This window comes from Podarcis pityusensis (genome assembly GCF_964106645.2).
Source record: "Podarcis pityusensis genome assembly, chromosome: 2".
In the NCBI taxonomy this organism is placed as follows: Eukaryota; Metazoa; Chordata; class Lepidosauria; order Squamata; family Lacertidae; genus Podarcis; species Podarcis pityusensis.
Genome location: NC_138029.1, coordinates 10,053,422 through 10,066,841, shown reverse-complemented (window position 1 = coordinate 10,066,841; position 13,420 = coordinate 10,053,422). Strand labels below are relative to the sequence as shown.

General features: G+C 43.1%; 1 protein-coding gene across 2 annotated transcripts; it reads right to left on the bottom strand.

Moving 5' to 3' along the window:
* Nucleotides 1-1,236: 1,236 nt before the first annotated feature.
* On the bottom strand, nt 1,237-12,762 carry LOC308471898 (transmembrane protease serine 12-like). 2 transcript variants are annotated; one of them, XM_080996193.1, is made up of 5 exons: nt 12,603-12,762; nt 9,280-9,481; nt 6,356-6,624; nt 5,735-5,877; nt 1,237-1,654 (listed from the first exon to the last, which is right to left on the bottom strand). In XM_080996193.1, the coding sequence occupies exons 1-5, from the start codon at nt 12,700-12,702 to the stop codon at nt 1,409-1,411; spliced, it is 960 nt and encodes a 319-aa protein (XP_080852319.1). In that variant the 5' UTR covers nt 12,703-12,762; the 3' UTR covers nt 1,237-1,408. The 2 variants fall into 2 exon arrangements, with proteins under 2 accessions (XP_080852319.1, XP_080852320.1); XM_080996194.1 differs by lacking the exon at nt 1,237-1,654 and adding an exon at nt 1,820-2,047.
* Nucleotides 12,763-13,420: the final 658 nt, after the last annotated feature.

The window sequence follows — 13,420 nt, the reverse complement described above, 5'->3', positions numbered from 1 at the left end:
ATATATTCAACACAAAAAAACAGCAACAATTTGTTGTTGACAAAGTACAGCTGGACATATAAAGGGCCCCATTACCTTCAGTAGCTTAGGGCTTCATCAAAACTAAATCCAGCCCTCACAGGAGCCAACTCCTAGGGGCCAAGGTGTCCCCCCCCCCCCCAATTTTCCTAGGAGCATTTTGCGGCAGGGAATCTCATTAGCGCGATTAAAACTGCAGAGTGGAAGGAAAGGAGGAGCTGTTTCAGCCTGCCCACTTTCAGCCACTCTCTGAAGACCAGAGAAGAGACCCTCTTAAGAATATGTGGGGGTGGGCAGGAGAAGGACTAGACCATGTGAAAAATGAACATAATGTTGTAGCTGCAGTTCATTCATTTTCAGCTTTGTATTCTTGTGATTAAAAAAGTGCGCCTAGACATTCCGTTGTTGCTCCCATAACCTAGGTTGAAGGTGCCCTTTAGCTCCTAGCTTTCATGTTTCAGGTTTTAATACTTCCATCCAAAGCACAGATAAGACTATCATATTGCTTTTTGCACTCGGACCTTGCTGAGTTAATCTGCAACTACAGTAGAGGTCTTCCCACTACAGCTCGCTTTCCAGGAGCAGTAGTTCCGACTGCAACATCTTGGCCCAAGTGCAAATAAGTATATACTTAGCAGACCTGGCTAGGTATTTACTTAATGAAGAAACTGGCTTGACCATTTTAGTAATAGCCTCTGCAGAATCCAATCTTACTACTATGAAATTACAGTATTGCAGAGGACCCCCAAACCCATTTAATTTACCACCAAATCATTAAATATTTTGCTTTGCTGTAGGAGAAGTTGCTGAAAGCAATTAATAACAATAAACATGGAACTACTTATAGGCAAAATTCTCATTTGTAGATTCTCCTTTGGGGGATAAGGACTAAAAAATATTACACTAGAATTTCAAATATGCCTGTATTCAACTGTAAATTATGTTTTATTTTTTAAATGATACAGAAAAGCATGGCAATGGTAGGCATCTATCATGTACATTTCTTATAGAATATGGAAATATATATTTGGGAGAGGATCATTTGAATTTTGTAAATTAAGCCTCTATGAAGAATTGAAGCATTTCTTTCACATATTAAATTATAATTTTCTGCATGTTTTTGAAACCATGCTCTTTTTTCATATTGCAGCCTGTCAGTACAATAGTCACAATATAACTTACAGCCCCCAAAACATATAAAGGTAACTGAACAATGCCTTTTGGATTGATGTTTTTAATGAAGGATTTTTCCATTCATTTTGGACAAGGTTAAACAACTGAGTACAAAGCATTCATTATTATAAAAACAAATGGCTCCATATACTTGTTTGCAAGAGGAATGAATACGTTTTAAAAGGAAAAGTATAAAGTTCCAAAAGAACAGGACTTTTCATAGAACAAGATGGAAGGTTACCAATCCAACGGTCAAAAACATGAGAATGTGTTGAAAGCTCATAGTAGAAGTTCTGCTGAATATTGTGACTGCTCTATCTATCCATGGTCGATAATTTTTTGCACGTATATAGATTCCAGGAAGTTTGGGTCGGCCACAGCCAATACCAAAACTGGTGATTCCTATCAGATAAAACTTGGTGTAATCTGGAAAGTAACACACCAGAGGTCCTCCACTGTCCCCCTGGAACATGAAAAACAGTAAGTTTTAATTTGCATCTCGTGAACAGGCAAAACAAAATACAGTTTTCTAGGAAATATGGATCAGTTGGGAAAGCCTGAATCGGTAATCATGCTCTGCTATGTTGCTTTGCCATGTTGCTTTCTGATACAGGGATGCACACAGATGTTTAAAGCAAACCATTTTTATTTACACACATCAGAAATACACACATGCATGCACCCTTCAGCTTTCAGGGCTCGGACATAGGACAGATATTAACAACCGACAAGCTCTTTTCATCCATCTATTCAGTTAAATCTTCCTTTTCTTCATACTCCATTTTCTCCTGCAGTTTCTAAAGTACTCTTCCATCAATTGACGCTTTATCAAAATTACCACTAGTTATATAGCACCCTGTAGAAAACGGAGAAGCTCTTTAGTAACAAGGCAAACCAACATACTAATCAAACACGCACATCATTCAGATACAAAACTCTCACCTGCAGAATCTTCTCCTCCAACTCTTCAGTTAAAGCTTCCTTTTCTCCATGCTCTATTCTCTTCTGCGATTTCAAAAGTTACACTGCCACCCACAGCCTCTACAGGTAGGGAAATGGATGTGACCTCATCCGCTGAGCATCAATATTATATACACATATATCTACAATCCCACTCTGGACCAGAATCGCTGGAATTTGCCAGGGAACATAGTTTCAGGGTCTGGATCCTGTCCTGCTGTAAACATCGTTGCAGGTAAGCGTGTTGATGTGGGCTCCTTGCCCTCATCCTTCAGGAAATGGGTACACACACACACCACAATAGACTTCTGGGTCAGAATCACAGCATTTACAAGGATTGCAGCTTCAAGTTCTGGGTCTGGACCCACTGCAAACATGGTTACATGTAAGCTTTGGGTTGAAACAGGTATTTCCCCCCCCCAACATCCCTGACTTTCCCTTTTCAGGTTTAACACTGATGGCTGCCATGGAGTATGATAAACTCACAGTATCTGCCTTCTTGACCTACTGTGCTCTCCTAGTGCTCTTCTTCAAAGTGCCTAGTAGGTAGGTAAAGACCACAGGTGCCACGGCCGGCTTTGATGCTGCCATGTTCATTCTCAGAACATGTCTGGGTATGCAACTAAGCTCTCCTGCCTCAAGCCCAAATTCCCCCACCCTCCTGATTGGTTGAGGGTTTCAAAACCTCATCCTATTGGACTGCAGCAGCATGCTATCATCGGAGAGGGGGGGTCACAGGACACCCTCCCCCAAAAAGGCATGTCAAGGCAGTAGCTTTTTCTTTTTAATAGGTTTTATTAACATTGGGGGGGGGGAATAGACAAAGTATATTGGATATTCGAAAATAAAATGGCAATAACATTTTCCACTGGTAATTTGGTTAAGTTGCATTTTCCATTCTCTTGGAAAGTGCCGCTGCCTCTTCCCAAGTGGGAAATCTTCGTCACCTAGAAAGGTATTTCAATTGTCTCAGGGGCCCCTTGTAACAGGAGATCATGTTGTGCCTGCTGACAACTTGTTACCTGTGTCCTTTGTCATGTTGCAGTCCTTGCATCCATCTTCGACTTTAAGATGGTCATCTCTTGGTTATAAAGCACCATCCATCAGGTTATCTTTTTCATTTAACTGGACTTCCCTGAGACCCCAAAACTGCCCAGCTTTTTCTAGTTCTTCCCTAGGGTACCTGACCTTGTGGATTCCCATGGAAAAAAACCTTGTTAAACTTAGTTAGATTGCCCTTCTTGACCCTCTCCAAGTTTGCTATTTTCTTTGGGTTAGTCAGGGCCTCTTAAAGGAACATTATCTTAGTATTCTCCCTTAAGGAAGCTTTTAAAAATGTGTTTTGAACCGCATTAGGCAAGGAACCCAGGGTTCGTGTATGGGCCTAGCTCAAGAGCAAACTACAAAGGCTGGCTTATCTTGGAGATATATATATATATATATATATATATATATATATATATCACTGCTTGAGCCTTTTCCCCGGATGTTTCTTGACACATAGGTAGAATGGTAGAATGGCCAACAAAATACAGTGGTACTTTGGTTCTCAAACTTAAACCGTTCAGGAAGTTCATTCCAAAACCAAAGCGTTCCAAAACCAAGGCATGCTTTCCCATAGAAAATAATGCAAAATGGATTAATCCGTTCCAGACTTTTCAAAACAACCCCTAAAACAGCAATTTAACATGAATTTTACCATCTAACGAGACCACTGATCCATAAAATGAAAGCAATAATGTACAGTACTATACAATAAATAAGACAATATTGTAGGTGATAAAAATTAAAATCATTATTTTTTCTTACCTGCACTGATGTTAGTCATTGTTTGGAGGGGGATGGGGCTTTTATCCATTTCCGCAGTCACACAATCAATCAATCAATCAATCAATCAGTAGCTGAACTGGGTTCCACACAGTCACAAAAACAAATCAATCGAAAAAGCCTCAAAAACAAAAACGCAAAATAAATAGCAAAAACAAAAGCGCCAAACTTAATCCGTTCTGGAAGTCCTTTTGACTGCTGAAATATTCAAAAACCAAGGAGCAGCTTCTGATTGGTACAGGTGCCCTGGAAAAAATAGCTGGCAACCGCATTGGACATTTGGCTTCCAAAAACTTTCAAAAAACAGAACACTTTCTTCTGGGTTTTCGGCGTTTGGTTCTCAAGTATTTGAGTACAAAGGCATTTGAGAACCAAGGTACCACTGTATGTGCGCCGAACACCCATCACAGACATGCCCTCACACCTTCAGATCATAGTAAAACTCAGGGAACCAATCGTTTCCTCAGGACAGGCAACTATTAGTGTTTAACAATGTCAGGGGCAACTCTGCTTGCCCTGTAGGCTGATGTATCTGCATGAGGAAAGGGTAGATTAGTGAGGAACCTCCCAAGCTTGTCGTCCTTGTGCTGACCTATTGATCTTCTCTCAGTGTTAGACCAATACTCTTAGGGTTGCTGGCCTCAATTCCACTCTTTCTCCATACCTCATAGTGGGGGAAGAATTAGCTATTCGGGTTAGAACTAGGATCTTTCCTATCACATATGTATTTCCTACAATGAACACAGCTTTCGTGTTTTTTCGAAAACCCTGAGTCTTAATGTGATCATATCCAGGATAATCACCTCTAGCAGGGATTCAGTATTCAGTTCACCTTCGGTCAGCTTTTTAACTCCAAACTGTTAGGATATTTCCGTTCCACCTTAAAAGGGAGCAGGCTTTGTGAGTCACAGAGTCTACGTATTTCCTGTTCACAGGAAGTTTATGTTTTGTCTATTGCTTTCGTTTCTCTCTCTGTGTCTGAGACACTGAAGCAGGCAGTCATGTTTTTTCTTTGTTCTGACCAACGCTGAATAAACTTGTAAATATGCTCTCCTGAGTGCATCTTTCGCTATGCAAACTCTGCTGATAGAGCGTGCATCAGCTCTGGAATGTGGCAAGCTATTTCTGGAGCTCGTGTCGCTAATTGCTGATACTGTATCTACGGGAGATCGATGGATCGTCCGGAGGCGACGTGGAGTCATGATGGACTTTGTCTCCCTGGCAGTATCCCAACACAAACACCAACATTTTATTCATTCCTTTGATTTCTGCCTTCTTCATTTCCTAAACCTTGCTGTCTTTCTGCCCTCCCCATTTTCACAAACATCAGTCATCAGCATCTGAGCATTATCACTGTGCTGCCACTTGCAGTCTTGTTACTTAAGTGTAGGCTTTTGGTCTAGGCAATGTGCGTTTGTGTAGTAACTTACCTGTTTTATTCTGTACCATTGCAACTGACGCTTCTAGCTACAAAGCCACTTTCTCAGCCATTTTGTTAAAATAAATACTATTTATCTTGCAATCTATGAGTCTTTTGCTAACTCTCCCAAGTAAGAAAAACAACTTGGCAATGGTATAGTTCAATAACTTTGAGGTGTGCAATGATCTCCAGATTAAAGATTCCCAAAACCACATTTCTGTGAGTACAAGCTAGTTTGTGTACGCATGCAGAAAGGGAGATGGGAAGCCTGGTAAAAAATGACACGTGAATATATTTTTGGCAATATGTTTTTAAATAGAATTATTTCCTTTTTACCTGGCAGCTATCCACATGTCCAGTTTCAGAACCAGCACAAAGCATATTCCACGATACTACGCCTGCATACCAGTCATATCTATTGCAGATATATAGTGGAATAACGTCAACTTGAGCTTCTTGTAATATAAATTTTCCTCTACCTGTAATCAGCACAAAACACTGTTAGAAGTATGCTTGTGTTTCTTTAGCGCTGTGTAATATAAAATTGCTAGCTATAGCAGCTCTTGGGAAAGGACAATGATAAAACTCATGAACTGTGCCACACATCCCCTGTGAAGTCTATTTCCAGTATTCCACAGAAGATTAATACTTTTTAAAAAGCATTTTAAGAGTACATTTAAAAACACACAGTGTGAATGCAACGAACACACACACAAACACAGAGCACTTTGACTGGTACAAGGAATCCTCCGTACATTCTACAGCAAACTCAGTTTTCTTTCTGTGCATTGTGCGAAAGAATCCCAAATGTCCTCACTGGAGTGAATCCAATGCTACTCTGAGAAGGGCTAGCATTGAATACAACTCACTGCAAAGATTCTTCCTGAGATCACCAAATCTCAATTAGATCACCAAACTGATTTTTAACACAGATTAAAGGACACATAAGATATTTACCCTTCTCCTCTGTGTTTCCCCATCCACTTATGAAACATGGGTTTTCCTCTGCCACTAGTTGAGTAGTGCTGTTAGGTAAGCAGATAGGCTGAATATAATCACTGTAGCTGATAGGCCTTTTTAGTTTAAACAAGGCAACATCATTTTCGTACGTGCTTCTCTTGAAACCAGAATGCATCACGATAGCTCTGACATGGCGCTTTACGGTAGAAGATTCATAGTTATAAAGATGGTGCAAGCCAAATACAACCCTCCAAAATGCTGGATCCCTAAGAGAGAATAAAATCCCTTTATCATGTCCACATACAGGAATTTTCTTACAAACGGGTGGTTCAGAAATGATTTTTCTGCACATGTGATTGGTTCATAAGACACCCACATACCTTCTTCAGTCACCATATTTGTTGCTGTTCCACTGCTTACTGTTCACATCAGTAGGCAGATCCTGATGGAAAATATTCTGGGGCAGATCCTGATGAAAAATATTCTGGATTTTATATTGTTCCTCACCCCAACCACTCTTTCTCTGTCCTCCACTACATTTTTACTCCATTGCCTTGTAAAAAAACATTCAGAAGTGTGGAAGACTGCAAAAGCAAATGCTACCACCTTTACAACAGTCTTGTGATTTGTGTGTGAGCAACATCTATTTCCATTTGTTTGTTTTATACCTTAATAATGGAGATCTTGTGCAAAAATATTTGTCTGCGTCTCCATCAAGAATGTGGGCATGTCTTCTCAATATAATTACCACCTCTTAATGCCACTTCTTTATCACAGTGCAACTACACCTACTGCTCTTTGATGCTGATTATTTGATTTCCAGATGTAATTATAAATACTTCTGGCTAAATCATAGTTTCATTGAGCTAACATAAAGGTAAAGGTAAATGCCCCCTGGACTGTTACGTCCCGTCAAAGGCGACTATCGGGTTGCGGCGCTCATCTTGTTTCAGGCCAAGGGAGCCGGCCTTTGTCTGCAGACAGCTTTCCAGTTCATGTGGCCAGCATAACTAAACCGCTTTTGGCGTAACAGAACACTGTGACGGAAGACAGAGCGCACGAAAATGCCATTTACCGTACCTTCCTGCCACAGTGGTACCTATTTATCTACTTGCACTGGCGTGCTTTTGAACTATTAGGTTGGCAGGAGGTGGGGCAGGAGCTCACCCTGTCGTGCAGATTCGAACTGCCGACCTTCAAACTATCCCTGTTCGGAGTTGAAAAGTCAAATACACCTTTGGTTAACAGGCAAATGCACTAACCAGTTGCACCAGAGACACCTGCAAGAAACTAAGTTGAAAAGTATGATTATCTGCAGTAAACAGAGCCACACCACATTTAAGTAACATTCATTGCACTCTTAAAGCACACGACTCTCTCCCCCCCCCCCCAATAATCCTGGGGACTGTAGTTTGTTTAGGGTACTGGGGCAGTGAGGAGGCAAACTATGGTTCCCATGATTTTGGGAAGAAGTAATGGGACGCAGGTGGCGCTGTGGTCTAAACCAGAGCCTAGGGCTTGCTGATCAGAAGGTTGGCGGTTCGAATCCCCACAATGGGGTGAGCTCCTGTTGCTCGGTCCCTGCTCTTGCCAACCTAGCAGTTCGAAAGCACGTCAAAGTGCAAGTAGATAAATAGGTACTGCTCCGGCGGGAAGGTAAACGGCATTTCCGTGCACTGCTCTGGTTTGCCAGAAGCAGCTTAGTCATGCTGGCCACACAACCCGGAAGCTGTATGCCGTCTCCCTCGGCCAATAAAGCAAGATGAGCGCCACAACCCCAGAGTCGTCCACGACTGGACCTAACGGTCAGAGGTCCCCTTTTAATGTGCTTTTAAAATATGCTGTACATAAGAGATAAGGAAGTAATTACTGAAGCTATTCTTTTGCAGTATAAAATGTCTCCAATAGGATCCATGAATTAATCATACAGGAAGCAGGTTTCATTGCATCTGCTTTGCTGGCGGCCCAGTTCCATCAGGCCTCTGAACTATGCTGGCTGGTCAATACAGAAATATAGAAACTGTCTAGAAATCGGTGCTTGAGTTTTGATTTCCTCTTCCCTCCTCCTCCCTTTTCCCTTGTGTGTTTGTTTTTTGGTTTGTAAGCCTACAGGTAGGAAGTGTCTTGATTTGATTTCATGTAAGCCACTCTGGGAGGCTTCTTGGCTAAAGAGCAGAGTACAAATGCTCTAAATAAATAAATGCTTGGCATTTTCCTGCAGACAGATGTGAACTCATTTTGTACACAGAAAGCAGAGACCTTGCTCTTTCCTTGCCCCTTTTTCAGATCTGAAAAACTACAACAGTCTAGTAGATATCTGTCCACCACCTTGCCCAAGAAGGGGGTATTTATGACTGGGTGGTAGTTCTTTTAACTGCAGGGTCCAGATGGCCTTTTTTTTGGTAATGAACTCCGCTGCAGAGATCTGGTTTTCCATGCCTTGTATTGATATTTGCAAAGCGTTTGGATGTCTGCACTGGAATTCACTGCCTGGTGGTTGGAGGGCTAAGCACGTTTGTGTGTGTGTAGAAACCTGTGAACTCCAGAAATGTATGAATTGCATTGATTGTTCAATCCACTTTTTGCCTCTGGTTGCCCATGGGCTGTGAAAGGTTCCCCACCCTTGCTATAAAGCATAGCAGGGAATGGTTTCAGGTGGGGATGGGGGGGGGGTGAAAGGAAAAAGGGCCCCCAATTTCTGAACTATCCTCCTGCTTCTGATCTCTGAATTGATGTTACAGGCCTATTGCCGCAAGTGGGTTGCTCCTGTTATTGATATACTGAAATGTTTTGTTCCAGGTCTCTCTCTAGCGGTAGATACAGATTTCAAAAATAAGCTAGTCGTTTTAACAAATATACTTTTTTCACACCTATAACTGGCAAAAAAAGAAGAAAAAGATTTAGAACAGAAATATACCTACGTCCATTTTTTAATGCAGTGTGCTGCTGTCAGCACTGAGTAGTTATTAATCACGGATCCACCACATACATGGTGATATCCTGTACCAAAGCGGTAAACTTGAAGACTAACTTGCCATGGCCACGCCCCTGGCTCAGCATCACGTCCACCCACAATCCGATTCCATACTGTCATCTCACCCATCAGAGGCCTTGTCCCGCAATCTAGAAATGAAAACAGTTATGCTAGTGGTGAGATACGTCCCTCAAAATACAGCAGGCGTTCAGCAACAAATACATTTAAAGCAGATCCTTAGAACCGTTGTTTTGAATGGATCGGTATGGCACAACAATTCTGTCACCGGATGAATTTCTGTTGGGCATTGTGGAGGGAAGTATTTATTTACTTATTGGACAACAAAACCCAACTCCCACTCCTGCTGGCCACTTAAACTTAAGCTTCTGCCACCATTCAGTCTCACTCATTTCCTCCAAAACTTTAGCTTAAGAAAACTAACCAGGCTTCATTAGCTGATCATATAGTGCAGGGGGCTTTTTTTAAATATATAGGTAATTTGGTGCAATTATACCTTCGTACCTTGGAACTCGAATGGAATCAGTTCCAGAAGTCTGTTCAACTTCCAAAACGTTCAGAAACCAAAGCATAGCTTCTGATTGGCTGCAGGAAGCTCCTGTTGGACGTTCGGGTTCCAAAGAACGTTCGCAAACTGGAACACTCACTTCCAGGTTTGCGGCATTTGGGAGCCAAAATGTCCGAGTACCAAGGCGTTCGGGATCCAAGGTACGACTGTATAGGGTTTTGTATGTAGGAAAGCAGAAACTTAAAACTAGCTTGGTAGCTATTAGGCAGTCACTGCAAGATCCCTCAATGCTGGCATGGTATGTGCCCACTCGCCACCCAAGCTGTGGTCTGCTCTGCACTAGCTGCAAACCCCACATACAGCACATTACACTGACGACGCTGTGCCCCAAAACTCCTGATGACTGCTTCCAATGGCATCTGATTGGCCACAGAGGACAAGTTGCTGCGCTTAGATAGGCCGCTGGCCTGATCCTGGAAGCTTTGCTTATGGTTTTAAGTTTACACAATCGATTGAAAGCTCCATGCTTCAATGAGGTGCTATTTTCTCCCTACAACCACTTTGACTTTGAGAACTGATCGCAGAAAATCCAAACCATCAGTCATGACACAACAGCTTGCCCCAAAACCCAACAAACAATTAAAGTCTGCTTTAGAAAAGTTTATTTTAAAAAGCCTATTTTCCAAATGAAACGAACGTCAGAACATTATTATTATTATTATTATTACTATTACTACTACTACTACTACAATCATAACAATCATAACAATAATATTAATAATAATAATAATAATAATTTATTTGTACCCTGCCCATCTGGCTGGGCTTCCTCAGCCACTCTGGGCAGCTTCCAACAAAATATTAAAATACCATGATTCAAACATTAAAAGCTTCCCTAAACAGGGCTGCCTTATTGTATTCACTGCCACTTATTGTTTGGTCATGGTGTTGCTCCCCCACAACTTCCTTAAAATCCCGTTTCTCTCTTGTGCCAATGGATATAAAGCCCAAGGTATGAACTTGGCAAAATGCACCCATTACCATGCATAGGTTCTGGACTACACGGTACCACTTAACCGGAGACATCATTTGTGAGAACCAGCACCTCCACACGCCCAAATTTCTGCTATAACGGAGGCTCGTCTGCATAAATTTCAGCGGCCTTGTGAGCGGCACCAATTTGGAAGTAGCTTTCACATGTGACTGCCCTGCTCCCGATTCGCTTCCCATCTGAACTGCAAAAATGCGAGAATGAGAGCGCGAAACAGAAACCCACATGTAGGAATCCTGCAGAGCTTGCCTTCCGCATTCGCAGCCCCCATCTCCTGGCTCTGGGGATGGCATTTGGGTCCCCGTGGAAGAACCCATCATGGCCGTATGAGTCAGGGGGCATGCTGTCCCCCCCCCAATGTTTTATTTCCAACAAGTGTCGCTGGGTGGTTCAAGATGGAGGGGTGGTTTTTTTATATTAAAAAAACCCTTTAAAACATAAAATAACACAAGATGTGATCCAATCTAATTAAAAGGAAGGAATACACTATTTCTACAATAATTTGAAGGGTTAACATGTGTATACTTCAGCTATTCCAAACTATGCTACCTACCCCAAACACAGGGGTGTGTTTGCGTGTAAACTTTATTGTGTGAGGAACCAGGCCCAAACGGGGGGGGGGGGGGCATATGGGCCACTTGGCCCGGGCCTCCGATTCCAAATGGGGCTTTGATCAGCATATTTATCTATATTTTCCATTTTGTCTTTATATGCAGATACGGTTCAAGCCTTGAAATAAAATTATTTGTCAGCATAACTTTTGTGAAAATTATTTATATACTTACTTATTTATAAGACTTCAGTTATCCCCAGGGTAAAAAAAAAGGGGGGGGCACATTATCTACCTGGCCCGGGTCTCTGCCTGGCTCTGCAAGGCCCTGTGAGGAACTCCAGAGTGGCTAATTAGAACTCCAAGTTGGGTTTTTGTTTTTCTGTTATAAAAAGGCCAAAACTATTGTGTGAGGAATGCCAAGTGGCTAGTTATGTCTGCAAGTTGGTTTTTTTGTTTTTGTATTATTAAAAAGGTCAAAACTAGGATATTTATGGTAACTTGTTTCCCAGTATGTATACCAGAGTGTTTAAATCTTGTACAACACCTTGTGAAATCTGTGTCAGCCAGAGATAATAGATTTCACAGCAGAGCAGAAAGGGTAGCAACAAAGAAGTTGGCTGGGTGGTAGAAGGTGTGCCTGAAAAAAGAGGCAGCAACCTTCCAGACTGACTAGTTATGGGGGGCATAAACCTTCAAGGATCAGTGTATAGTGCTATAAGTATTTTAAGTCTCAAATATAGAATAAATATTTATAAATGCACACATATCTAGAAGTATAAACAGTGGTCGTTTCCAGGACCCAAATGCAACCCCCCGAGCCGCTTGCCGGCAGACGGGGAGGGATCCTCACGGCGGATCCATGGGCCTCGACCTGCAGGAAAGAAACCGCCCGCTTGATTTGAGGGATCCAATGCCTTCGCATCCTTCCCTCCCCAGCGGCGACCCCGATGGCGAAGCTGCGCCGCCTGTTGCGCGCTCCGCGCACGTCCCACCGGAGGTTTTGAAGCGGCTTCCCTCCTGCTCCCCGCCTTCCTCGGGGAAAACGCGCTCCACGCCCCTGCGATCCTAAACGCTGAGCGATCCTAAACGCTTCCGACGGGCCGCGCACCGCTCAAGGGGGACGAGGAAAGCCCGGCTCACCCTCCGAGGGAAGCAGAGACGTTATATTCAGGGTCACGGCTTGACCCAGCAGCAGCGCCAGCAGAGGCGCAGCGGCTGCCCTGAGACGGCTTAGCCGCATCGTCCGTCGAGGAAACTTTCTCCTCCGGCCGAAGTGACGTTAGCGCGGGGGAGGGGAAGGTGGGGGGGGGGCGAAGCGCGCAGCGGGAGCTTCCGCGCCTTCTTTACGCCCGTCGGTTGGATCGCTTGCTCTTCCGGGCGGGAGTCTCCTGTCGGGGATCGATAAGGGAATCCCGAGAGCCGGCAACGAGGGAGGATGGGGACGACCTCTCCCCAAGCCCTACGAAAGCGAAGCTTCCTATTATTTAACCCGACGTAAGGAAAGCAAAAAACCGCCTGGTGAAATGTCACAGCGACGGCAGCTGATATCGGCTTTGCCCGTTACAATAAATCGTATTTTACGAAAGTAATCGGGGCTGAGTGAGGCAACGGGCGGGGGCATGGGTTCTTTTAGCAGTTAAAGGGATTTTGATAAATAAGGATTGATATGCCTAATAATAATGATGATGATTTTATTATTTATACTCCACCCATCTGGCAGGGTTTCCCCAGCCACTCTGGGCAGCTTAAAAAATTGTAAAGGTAAGGTAAAGGACCCCTGGACAGTTAAGTCCAGTCAAAGGCGACTATGGGGTGCAGTGCTCATCTGGCTTTCAGGCTGAGGGAGCCGGGTTTGTTTACAGACAGCTTTCCGGGTCATGTGGCCAGCATGACTAAATCGCTTCTGCCACAACGGGACACAGTGATGGAAACCAGAGCACACGGAAACGCTGTTTATC